Source organism: Mesoplodon mirus, assembly GCF_964341445.2.
Source record: "Mesoplodon mirus genome assembly, chromosome: 12".
In the NCBI taxonomy this organism is placed as follows: Eukaryota; Metazoa; Chordata; class Mammalia; order Artiodactyla; family Ziphiidae; genus Mesoplodon; species Mesoplodon mirus.
Genome location: NC_138988.1, coordinates 36291986 through 36305195, shown reverse-complemented (window position 1 = coordinate 36305195; position 13210 = coordinate 36291986). Strand labels below are relative to the sequence as shown.

The following is a 13210-nucleotide window of genomic DNA, read 5'->3' as shown; positions in this document are numbered from 1 at the left end:
TCTTCCCCTTTTAGCATTTTGAATGTCATTCTACTGCTTTCTGGCCTCCATTATTTCTTATGAGTCATTATCACATTGTTTTTTTGGACATGATGAGTTATTTTTCTGCTTTTAAGACTTTCTTTCAGCAGTTTGATTATGACATACCTAGATGTGATTCCCTTTGTGTTTTCTTACATGTTCTTGGAGCTGTAGGTTAATATTTTACATCAAATTTGAGAAGTTTTCAGCCATTATTTCTTCAAATATTTTTCTTCCCCTTTCTCTCCTCTGAGATTCCCATTATAAGTATACTAGGACACATGGCATGAGGGGTGGCTGTAAGTCTGCATAGCTAAAGCTCAGCCAATGATTTAGGTGAAGACTGTATTCAAGCACCTCAAACCTGTAAGGATCCACCCTCTGCTGAACGATCTACATGTGGCTTGGGGGATGCATTCAAAGTTGTGACCTACTTTCAAGAATCCCTCATTTTGCTTTTCATCAGTATCTCGCATCTCCCCTGTACATGTGTAGTTTTCCAGTCAGCCAAGAATGTGTGGAGAGCTTATCTTAGCCCTTCTATGGTAATCTTCAGGATATTCCTCAACCCCAACTGTTACCTGGGGCAAGCGAAGCTACAGGTTTACCCTGTTCATTCCCGCATCAACTGCTTTCGTTGGAAAAGACACAGGACCCCCCTCCCCCTTTCCCGGTCACTCACACACACAAACACACTCACCCTCCTAAATGAGTACATTCCTTCTGGCAAAAAGCTGCTGGTTTCTGCAGCTAACCCTGTACTGGTAAAATCACTATTCTCACCAACCAGGTTCTTTTCTCTTCTTTTTTGCATATGCCATTGCTTATGAGAATTTGCTTCAAATCAACTTATTTTGTTCTCTTGCCTAAGGAAAAAAGACTCTAAGGAGGAGATTTGATGCTAAAGACTAATTTGACTCTTGGAAAGTTATATATTCTAGGTATTTATGTGAATTCTAACTTTTTCAGAAATGATTAAATTTCTAATAAAAGTTCCTTCCTACTTTCAAATATTTCTAAATTCTGGCAAGTGACTCAAGGTAACATTTTTAGGTTGATATAATTAAAATAAAAATGTCCTCCTAGTTAGTTATGTGGTTCAACCAAAATATCATCTACTTGGGGACTTCCCTGGTGGTCCAGTGGTTAAGAATCCGCCTTCCAATGCAGGGGACACAGGTTCGATCTCTGGTCGGGTAACTAAGATCGCACATGCTGTGGGGCAACTAAGCTTGCACGCGGCAGCTACAGAGCCCACGTGCCCTGGAGCCTGTGTACCCCAACTAGAGAAAAGTCTGCGCACCGCAACAAAAGATCCCGCGTGCCGCAAGTAGGACCAGATGCAGCAATCAATCAATCAATAAATATAATATAATATAATATAATATAATCTACTTACCTGGCTGAGTCCATATGAGGACAGCCATGCTGTTGAACAATGGGGCAGAAACTTTATGCACTGCTGAGAATGCTCTCTAGCCCCAGCTGGGCCCCTTAGGTTTTTATCTACCAATAGTATTAAGAGGTATTTAGCTTCCACACTTGTGAATTAATTGACTCTGTTCTTGAAATACTAGAATAACAGCTGTGTCACGTATAACTTCCAACCTTTTCCAGTCTGATGACCAAACTGATGACAAAAACATTTCCCATCTCACCATGTCTGTTTTGAAAGAGCCAACACCCTGAGTCTTCATGTACACAAACAGGACTCTGCTCCACAGGTAATTATAAGACCAGCTAGGACAGAGCATAATAATGTTTCTTCATATTTAATAAAATGAAAGAAACTAACCTCTTTTTTCTTCTTCTCGTTTTAGTTTATCTTCCTCTATTTCTTTCGGTAGTTTTTCCTTTTTCTCTTTCTCCACATCATTATGTAAATGTTTTGTGGTATAGCTGAGTGCTGGTGAAAGAAGGATCTCTCCATTTTTGCAGAGTTCATCACGAATTTTAATAAAAAACTGCTGAAGTTCTACCGCATCCTCATATATTTCAGAATCTGTCCTATAATAGCATTAAAAGTATTCACTGACACACAAGCTGCTTCTTTTAAACACCCTGCTTATATGTTAAAGCATTCTATGAAATGCTTCTTTAATGCATTAATTGATATAATGGTAACTTCTGTGCAGTTCTAATAAGGCTATCTCCTTAAAATTTGTCAGAACAGAATCTGAAGTGTAATTTTACCTTGGTGAGCCTCATGCTCACCAGTTGCCTTTTCCTTAAGGCTCACTCCTTGTACAGCTCATGTAAAAGGAAAGGCCTCATACAGCTTCCTGGGGAGAAACATAGCATGTTCATTAGCTGATTTTGGCAACAGAAGGGGGTTGCCACAGTCAGGGACTATACTAAGGCTCCACACCATGTGCAACACTTACTTGCATCTAATCTTTGAATTAATTTTTACTTTCTCTTAGTTAAGGGACCAACACACTGTATAAGGTATTAACAAAAGATTTAGCCCATTTTCTTCTTTTTGGATCTATATCATGGTTGCCTAGGCTGGTACAACTCCGTGAATATTTGAACCTCAACTGCAAAGTCCTAAGGGCATCGTAAAATGGTTACAGGCCTCAGAGTCAGTGTTCATGTTAGTTTCCCAGAAATAACTACATAATTCTGGGGAATCACCAGAGGCAACATAGTGAAAGATAGAAAAAAAATTATCTGTTGTCATACTGAAAACTTTCAAAAGATTCTTTCACCATTTATAAAATGAGAGGATTGGGAAAAATGAACTTCAGAATTTAGACTCAAAGAAATTCTATTACTATTTCTAATCCACTGTTGGTCTGAGGAAGGAAGATAATTCTATTAACTAAGAATATCAGGGTCTAAAAAATTATCCACAAAGGTAACCAGAGACAAAGACTTATTAGAAGCAGTCATGGAGACATTCTGGTCAGGCTAGTGTGGATGGTGTAGCAAGCCCAGTCAGCTGTTTGCTGATACGGATCACTAGAGCATCAAACTTGAACGAAGCCTCCAGAATGCTTCTCACCAGCAAAGGTGAACTGGCAATCTACAACACTGCCAATAACAACCTAAATGGATGTTTCAAGAAAGATTCTAAAATCTTTTCAGGTTATAGAAATGCTAACACTTGTAGGAAAGCAATAAAAATAAAACTGGCCAGGGGAAAAAAACTCCTACGACACTATTTTGATGCCTATTTTCTGAAAAGAGACTTCTGAAGACTGTCCGCTTGAAATTAATTTTACAAGAGCTTACAATTTTAAGTATAAAATTAAAACTGAAAACACACTTTTGATAATCCACATTACAATGAAAGGGCAGATTCATAATTCCATCATGTGCTCAGAACAGTGTGTAATTTATAAAACTTACAAATTGTTTAGCTCTGGGTTTTTCCATTTAATATTTTCAGACCTTGGTTGACCCTGAGTAACAAACTGCAGAAAGTGAAACCATGGATAAAAAGGGGAATACTGTAAAGTCACCTTGGACTCTACCTCCTAGGCCTCAAAAGCAAAAACTAACCATGTCAACAATGGGAGAAGCAAAAGAGCTCATTTCCTAGAGATACAAATCTGCTTAATTCTTAAAATAATCATGTCATCTATACAAGAAACAAAGTTGCTAGTCATCTCTCTAAGAAACAAAGTTGCTAATAATCTAAGAGACAAGTCTATTTTGGAGGACTCACAGACTAACCCCAAGATATACTGGGGGTAAGGTAGGGGGGCAGGGAGGAGAGGAGTGACTTTAGACTTAAGGACTATTTAAATAAACTGTGAATAAGAACGGAACTCTATGCTCCATGAGAGCAGGGTTTGTCTGTTTTGTCCACTGGTATACACCAAGTATCCAGAACATTCTCATAACTGGTAGTCACTCAATAAACATTTGTTGAATAAATGAAAACTAACGAATAAATGAATGCAGATTTTGACTACAATATGTCCCCCCATATTTCTCTTTATTTCTATCTGCACTGTTGAAGAATAAGGATCATTTACTAAATGTGTCACTCAAGGGCCTCTCCAATCTGACCCCAACTCCACGTGTCTCTTGAACACACCATATTCATTTCCTAACCCTATGCCTTTACTCATACCACTTACCTTATCTGAATCCCACCCATTTTCCCATTCTTCTCTGACGTCTCATGCCTTTTTAGAACTCTAACGCAGTTCCTTTACTCCACCATCTTTTACTAAATATCAAGTTGTTAAACGTTATCTCATGCCTGGAATTATTTTTCCCTAAGCATAGGCGCTATCCCAATTGCCAGACTTCAAGCCCTTAGAGCACACAGCTCAAGTCTTATCATCCCTGGCTGTGCTCCATGACTGGCCTCTTGGTGACTGGCTCAGCAGTGGCTCTCTACAGTGGGGAACAAGATGAGCCAAGCCACTTACTAGTTGTGTGACTTTGGCAATGTATTTCTCTCTGTCGTGTACATCTTCGTATACAAATTAGGAAGATTATCACCTACCTAGAAGGCTATTATAAGGGTTAGAGATTATGTACATGAAGTACTTAGCGTGGTGCTTTACAAAGGGCAGGCGCTCAATATGAACATCAAACATTACTTTTAATTTTTCTTTCAAGATCCAGAGCAAACCCAGGTTTCACAGATTCCCCAGCTGGAATCACCCCATGCCCAGTGACTAAAGGTCTAGCTCTCAGCATGATAGACTGTAAGCTCCAGGAAGGTAGGGTTTGTATTTTTAACTTTTTATATTCCCCCCAAGTGACCTCAAGAGCATATAGAAGACACACTGTAATTGCTGAACTGAAACTGTTTTCACAGCTGAGTATATACTATTGTTGTGTGGCAAATATACAGCACAGATCAAAATTAGAAGGGAATTTAAGTTTGATGGAAATTTAAATTTGATTTCTTCTTCTTTTAGAACATTTAATGTCTACAGAATGAACTTAAAAGTGACGAATCTGAGATTAAAAAGAAGTCCTTTTAGATATCTGAAATGACAATCAAATCAGTCTAACCTCAGATCAGTATCTTAGAGCTATTTTAATTTATTTAAAGCATGCTTGCATTGAACTCAAACTTTAAAAGAAAATCATATTACTATTTCTAATTGAAAGCATTTTATCCATTAAAAATACATGTTCTACGAAAGGCTATATTTTAAAAGTTTATGTTTTTCAACAGATCTTCAATTTTGTCTCATTCCTTCCCCTCATTGGCCCTAGACAATTTAGTAGTGTGCCTTCTCTCCTCCACAGACTACACTTGCTCTCTATAAGTTTTGGCTAATTAAAATTCAAAATAGCACCCCATCAACTGTAATCATGTACCTATGCTGAAATAGCACATCAAAGCAAAATTCTTTCTTCTGTTTTAAATGTCACACCTTCTCAAAAAGAAATGGTTTTGAAAACATACCGATTCATCCTCCTTGCCCTCTCCAATACTTCAAACATATGTTCTTGAAATAAATCAAGCCGCCGGTAGCGATTATTTTCAACATTCTTCCTAATTATGTCAAAAGTAAGAGGAGGTTTGTTTGGAAAGCTGGGATCCACAGCAGGAATTTCTGCTAGGGAATCACTGTAGCATCTTCCTTCATCATCCTGATGACTCATGACTGACACAAAAAGATTATGGATAAGCTCCTGAATCAGCAAGGTTACATTTGGGACATGAGAGTCCTCATCTCCTTCTAGGTCTCTCCGAGTTTCAAGCAGGACTTTGTGTAGAACAAGGGCATCTTTGTAGATCAAAGACTCGGGCTCATTGTATGTACAGGCATTGTTAAACATCATGACGAAGTCCTCAACCATGGAGTCTATATCTTGGTATTTGTTGGCCATCATGTGACTTCGAATTTTTTCCATGTCCATGGGTTTTTTAATGGTCAAATAGTAGTCAGGCAGCTCGGATCTGGAGGGAAGCCTCAGAAATATGGCACTGAGGCGGCGACCCCTCTTATCAGTATAGTTCTTTACAGCTTCATAGACTTCATTTAGTTTCTGCTGCATTGGAGTCATATATTTTGATTTTTTAGGAGAAATACCGCTCTTCCTACCTAAAGAAAGATTTATGTTAAATGGATAAAATAAAATATATGAACTTAAATTTGTAAAAAGTTGGTAGCATAACCACAAGGGACTATTCCAAGTGATTTATAAAACACAGTAATTAGTACGTTTCTAGTGAAACATACCTTATCAACAAAGAAAGAACTAGAAAAACTGTTTGCACTACTCATATTTTTGGTGGGAGAGTAAGTACTATTATGTTGAGATAGTTGTGAATAAGGTAGAATAAAGGAAATGAGTAGCTATGTGACACTCTAACTCCATCTCCTATGGTATCCTTGAGAACTGAGATTTTCATCAAGGGAGAAAAAGAGATCAAGATGTTAAAACAGAGGACACTGAATAAAAACCTTGTAGCCTTGAATCTCAACTGGGAGTAACAGTATGAACTTACGATGTATTTTCTCTTTAAATATAAAATACACACACACAAAATTTCTTAGCTCTGTCCACTGAAAATTCTAGAAACAGTGACCAACCCAGTTGTAGTATACCCCTATATAATTTTGACTATAAAGACTATAGCGCTGGAATACTGATTTCAAATACTGATGTTAGTAACTCTTTGGCAAATGGCTAATTCCTAGTCTATACAAGATGAGCCTGGTATAGCTTGAAACACTAGACAGTAAAGAATCTACCAGTGACTTCTTTCCATGGTCAGGTCGAAAGACCATAGCAGCCAGTCTGGGACAACGTAAGTATCAACAAGAACCATAATTGTAATGGGTTATAAAACTCAGCAATATGCTTAAATCTAGTAGTTCTTAATGATAAATAAAAACAAACAAACAAACAATGGGGTAGATGTTGCAAGACTTTAGTAAACCAATGCATTATTTTCTTTGTATTTCATTATTTTGAAAACTGGTAAATAAAAGGGGAAAAAAATCTAGCTTTTATCCTTTCAAAAACCAAACAATATACACAAACAAACAAAAAAACCATACCACTGGGTAACCAAACACTGGACGAGGCAAAGTTTATTTATATAGAAGTATTCCAGTTAGTAAATGAGCGAGCAATGGTAAAATTAAACTATCTCTATCTAACAGCTCTTCAATGAATTAAGCATCAATAGCTATTAACATAATTTAAAGAAACAACCAGATATTACGTGCCACGTGATGGAAGACACTATATCACCTCTGAAGTCAGTTTCTGTGTCAAAGGGAGGGGAGAATCAAATTTAAATCTAAATCTGATCGACTACCAATTTATAGGAACTAAAAAGGACAAAAGAACACGTGAAACTACAGCAAAGGGAAACAATTAGCAAAACCTAGACTGTGGGAAGCTATAGTACAAACCCAGTTTCTTCAACAAACTGCAAGGGAAAAAAAGAGAGATGGAGGGGAATTTATAGATTAAAAGAACTATCAATCAAATGCAATGTGTGGACCTTATTTGCCAAGTTGAAACTGAATCTAATCAAGCCTTTAAAGTTAACTTCCATTTATGAGAAATAAGGGAAATAAAGGAAAAAGTTAACTGACATCACAAGGAAGTGAACTAACTAATCCAGAACTTTGGACTGCACAAGAAAGTGACCAGGTTTCTAGAGTTAATGGCATGAGGATAAAAAAAGGAGGGGGACTGCTCTAAACTATGAGTTTAAGGACAAAATAATCAAATGTAATATATAGAACTTAATTAGATCCTGATTTGAAGAAACCAACTATAAATATACATTTGTGAGACAATCAGTAAAATTTGAAAATTTGTCAGGTATTAGATGAAACCAAGAAACTCCTAATTTTGTTAGGTGTGACAATGACTTCATGGCTATTTAAGAAAATATCTGCGTATTTTAGAGATGCATATTGAACTGCGTAGAAATAAAATGACATGATTGGATTTGGCTTAAAATAATTCAGAACAAAGAAAAAAGAAGGAAAAAAGGGAAGATAGGAAATAAGTATGGCAGAATCTTGATAAATGCTGAGTAACAGGTACATACAGAGATTCACTGTACTATTCTTTATACTTATATATGTTTTGAATTTTTCATAAAATTGAGAAATGAAAAAATTAACATTGATGTTAAAATTTCCTTTCCCTGAACTTTAAAAAAATGTATTTATATATATTTAGTTATTTGTTAAAGTATCTATCTGTCATTAGTTTCCTAACTCAACTTGTATAATGAATTCTAGTTTTAAAAGGCATTATATCCCTATAAATTAGAAGGTTTTCGTTTCTGCAAACCTTCTGTGTGCTTTTACAATTCCATGAAGAGATAAATGAATGGCTTGACAAAAAGGAATGATCACTTAGCAATAAATCATACCCAAAGCTATTGTAAATTCAGTTTACAGTTATTTCATATAAAAAATCAGGGTTAGTTTTTTCCCTTTTCAGCAAATATGACTCTAAAGAATATTTGACAACACCACTGTCATTTGCTTGGTATTTATTTTACTTATATATTTTAAATAAGGCAGAAACCTCTTCTTTAGCCCAATGGTACTAATTGTTTTTGCTGTCTCTCTTCTCTCTCACAGTTTTCAACCAAACAACCATCCACAGACTACACTCAAAAGACAGCCAAGTTAACTTACAGTACAGTGGCTAGACATCTCTAACCTCTCAAATTCTGTCTAGGAGGAACTACTGGGACTCATTTTTAATTCTAGTAATCAGCAAACATACAAAAAATAAAATAAAATAAAATCTGCCACTATACTCTTCCAGGCATCACATGTAGAAAAAATATCTATTCTTACTATTTAACATTTACAAAATGTCCACTGCATTCAAGAAAGCAAAACCTTTGACATTGTATTCTATTCCTCACATGCTTTTATGTTTACTTAAAATACGGAAGACAGTGCTTGAGAGGAAGTAAGAAACTCCATGCTGTAGTGCAAGTTCAATTATATTCACCAATTAATTAAATATTATTTCAGTAAATCAGCAATCTATCCTTGATGGACTGAACTGAACAATGAAGTGTGAGGCTGCCTTACTCAGTTTGAGTTTGGGAGAAGCCATGTCATCATCATCAGGCAGTGGGCCCAACTCTTTCCTTTTATCCTTGAGTAACTTCTCCAGGATGTGCGCATCATTGTACACCTATATTTAATTACAAATATAATTAAAATTATTTTTCTAAGAAGCTTTCTACTGAAGTATAATATACATCCATAAAGAAGTTTTAAAAACATAAGTTAGGATAGTTGAGAACTAAAGAAATAAAGCCTGAGATCACTACAGAGCAACAAAATCACTCCTCCGTGGGGTGGGCCTCAGCCTCAACTGGTTTGTTGTTTAAAGTTTTCCAGGTGACTCTAATGTGCACCCATGCAGGCTAAAGTTTGAGAACTACTGTACTAGAATCGTTGCAAGTTTTTGCAGAAGTTCTGAAATATATTTACATGTGTTGTTTCTTCATAAATCTCTCTTGCACTGGACCCTCAAGGTAGCAGACTTAGCTCAATGGAAATTAAAAATTAAAAACATCTGATAGTTGGAGAGAAACATCTCAAACCTTAGAAGGGATTTAACACCAGTGTGCGTTCACAGCCTGGAATCTGATCTGTGAAAAGCAACAATCCCTGCTGAGGCTCTATCTCTATGAAGACTGGGCCAAAGGTGGTAACACAGAGCCAAGGACAAGGTTATGCACCCAGTTGTTTCGCCCCCACAGCTGCCTCCTCCCACTCCCCCAACAAAGGCTCTCCTCCCTGACTGCCCCCAGAGCAGAGGGGCTGAGGGAATAACTGACCTCTCTTCTTTGGCAACCTCTCTTAAGGGTGGCTTTTTTCTTTATCAGTGGCAGACAAGTGGCACATTGGCCAATGACACTGAGGACAGTGTAAACTCCTATGACAGAAAGAACCACTTCTTTGATCACAAGCACCCTCAGTGCCTACTTTATTTTATATTGAAATGTAATAGTATAAGAAAGGAAATAAACAATTTGAAAATGTACTTTTATTTCTGGGAGATTTAAAGTAGATAAAGAAAACTCAGAAAAGATCTATGTACCCCCAATACATGCTCACTGCAGCATTATTTACAATAGCCAAGATAAGGAAACAATCTAAGCATCCATCAATGGATGAATAGATAAAGAAAATGTCACACGCACGCAGGAATATTATTCAGCCATAAAAAAATGAAATCTTGCCATCTGAGACAACGTGGATGAATCTTGAGGGCATTATGCTAAGTGAAATAAGTTAAGATGGAGAAAGACAAATACTGTATGACCTCACTTATATGGAATCTAAAAACAGCCCCCCCCCAAAAAAAACCCAAGCTCATAGATATGGAGAACAGATTGGTGGCTGCCTGAGGTGGGGGTAGGGGACGGGCAAAATGAATGAAGGAGATCAAAGGTACAAGCTTCCAGTTATAAAATAAATAAGTCATGGGGATGTAATATATGGTGACTATAGTTAATAATACTGTATTGCATATTTGAAAGTTCCTAAGAGAATAGATCTCAAAAGTTCTTATCACAAGAAAAAAAATCTGTAACTACATATGGTGATGGAGGTTAACTAGACTTACTGCAGTGATCATTTTGCAATATATATAAATATCAAACCTCTATGTTGTACACTTGAAACATGTCACTTATACCTCAATTAAAAAAATTAAGTAAAGGACATAAAATAGAAAAAAAATATGAAAGGAAGAATGTATCTTAGCTTTACTGACAAAGAACTAAAACTCAAGATGCTTCATAACAAAATCAATTATTCAAAGGTGCATTACTGGGAATATCCTGATATTTATATACTTATACAATTTTCCGGACTATCCTTAGAGAAGTAGGGCTACTGAGGATAGTAACAATAAAATGATGGTGAAAGATTTTACTGTCCTTGGCTTTCATTTGAGTGTCTGAATACCAGGCACTGTGCTACACGCTCTGTAAATATTATCTCATTTAAATCCTGTACTAACCCGGATGCAAGTACTGCTATTATCTCCACTTTACAGATGAGGCTCAGAAAAGATAAGTTACTTACACAGGGGTTGGCAGAGTAGGACTCAAATCTAGGACGTCAGATTACACTTGACGCTCTGGATCCATGGATATGGAACCCATGGGATTCGCAGGGTCGACTGTACTATGCCATTTTATATAAGAGACTTGAGCATCTGTGGATTTTGGTATCCACAGGGGTCCCGGAACCAACTCCCCACCCCCGATACAGAGGGACAGCTGTACAGAGTATAAACTCTTAACATTTACAGTGTCCTGCCTCCCATTTTAAATAATTAAGAAAAGACAAAATATTAAGCTAGTCACTGAGAAGAGCAACCTAAGTTAGGCCTCTAGACCTGGTCTCTCAAGATCAAAAGAAAATGTACCTACTCCAGGATTCCCACACGTCCTCACCTGGGAGCCCTCCTCGTTGTAGTGCCTGGCATTCCGGAACATCAGCTTCATGTCTTCTATCATTCCCTCTTCCCCTGCATATTTGTCATTGCGGATGTTATGTTCAATTATTTTCAAGTCCATTGGCTCCAAGATGATTTTATAATAATCAGGATAGTCCTTTTTGGATGGTTTAACCATAAATAGATCACAAAGTCTTCTGCCTGAACCTGGCTCACGAGCTTCAAGAACAACATTGAACAAGATTTTCATTCGCTGCTTTCTAATGTTCTTTTTACTGTTGAGGGGGGAGGGAGAAAAGGGGGAAAATGAGAACAGGTTCAGTTTTCTTGATATAAGGATGAACACGAAATAAAACAAATTAATCTTGTGGGCAGGTGCTTCATAATGATTATAATGTGTTGATTATGTATGGCACAAACACAGTAAACATGCTGGAAGCTATAAGCAAATATTAGGAAATTTTTCAAAATAGTTAAAACATAGTGACTCTGGCAGGAGCACCCCCCAAGAACACCAGACAAACGTGTTTACAATATTTATGAAATGCAATGCTTGAAAAAAGATCTTGTCTAATGTCAAAGAAAATGAAATTCTGTTATCAATTGAAATATATTTTTTAAGAACAGAGCAAAAGTGGAATAAAACTGCTGATTCCCTACTAACAGTTCTCCCTTAAACAAACACAAAGAGAAGTGTCCCATCTCCTATGACAACCACTCCTGAACACCTGCATATCCTGAGGGGATGATGAGAGAGGAAGAACTCTCTCAGTCCAGGACTTTAGCAAGTGAATAATAAAAGGGGAATGCAGGACAAAGCTCCAACATCACAGAGCTCCACATCTGAGCAGAGATTAGAACACAGATGACTTTAGCCTTCAAGAAGCCTCTAAAGAAAAATTTCAGAACCTGAATTTGATATCACAGAATTTGGTACCTGGTCCAATAACTGAAATTTACTGCTTTAGGACTTGTAACACTTATAGTACCCTTTCTCCATTTGTATCACTCACTTCAAGAGAGTGATATGTAACTGGTTTCCATCCTCAAAGGCAAGCAGAACTTTTGTCATTAGGGACAAACAATCTTCTCTGAACTAATCCAGTTTTGTTATTTTGTTTTTCCAGATCCTTATATTGCCTTTGAGACCGAGACCCACAGGCCCATTACTTTTAATCTGACTGCCAGAAAAAACTCAGAGCTAAACTTCATGTTCTTTTATAACTGTATTAGCTTGGGTGGCTGGTATATTTACTTTATCCTTTTCCAATATGATGTTGAACCTTATTATATCCACACTTTTGAAAGTAACTTTGAAAGACAGCTACCATATTTCCCTATGTGATACTTTCTGGTTACTGTTTTCAATGTCACTTTGATTTTTAGATTCTTCTTTAAACCCCTCTATTCATCCTCTCTTCCTCCCTCAGACTAGGAACTATAAACAGTTTGTTCACTCTTCCCTATTTTGGGAAAGGTGCATAAAATTAAATCCCAGACCTTGTAACTGGCATACTCATTCTTTTTCAATCAGCACCTGTGAAGATACTTCGACAAAATACATCTTAAGGGGGTTCAAAACCAAGGTTGTTTGTCATTATGCACTTAAGGGTGCCATACTTAAGGGGATGTCAATTCAGGTCACAGACACATAATAAATATACAGTTTTAGAAGTTTACAGGAGATGGGCCATAATTGGTTCTGTGCTAACAAAATCAGTATATTACAGCAATTTTCCAATAAATGAAACTCAAGAGAAATGGGTGCCTTTTCTAATTTGCACAAAGATTA

At 36.8% G+C, this 13210-nt stretch overlaps 1 protein-coding gene across 16 annotated transcripts in view; it reads right to left on the bottom strand.

The window, feature by feature from the left end:
- PBRM1 (polybromo 1) overlaps positions 1 to 13210 on the bottom strand; it is a gene marked incomplete at its 3' end in the record, with an annotated part of 101683 nt that overhangs the window by 42964 nt on the left and 45509 nt on the right. For all 16 annotated transcript variants that reach the window (XM_082639600.1, XM_082639586.1, XM_082639587.1 and 13 more), the window contains 4 exons: positions 11417 to 11693; positions 9030 to 9135; positions 5405 to 6047; positions 1817 to 2028 (listed from right to left, as the gene is read on the bottom strand). In XM_082639600.1, coding sequence (XP_082495726.1) covers positions 1817 to 2028; positions 5405 to 6047; positions 9030 to 9135; positions 11417 to 11693 — 1238 coding nt within the window. The remainder of the gene's footprint in view (positions 1 to 1816; positions 2029 to 5404; positions 6048 to 9029; positions 9136 to 11416; positions 11694 to 13210) is intronic.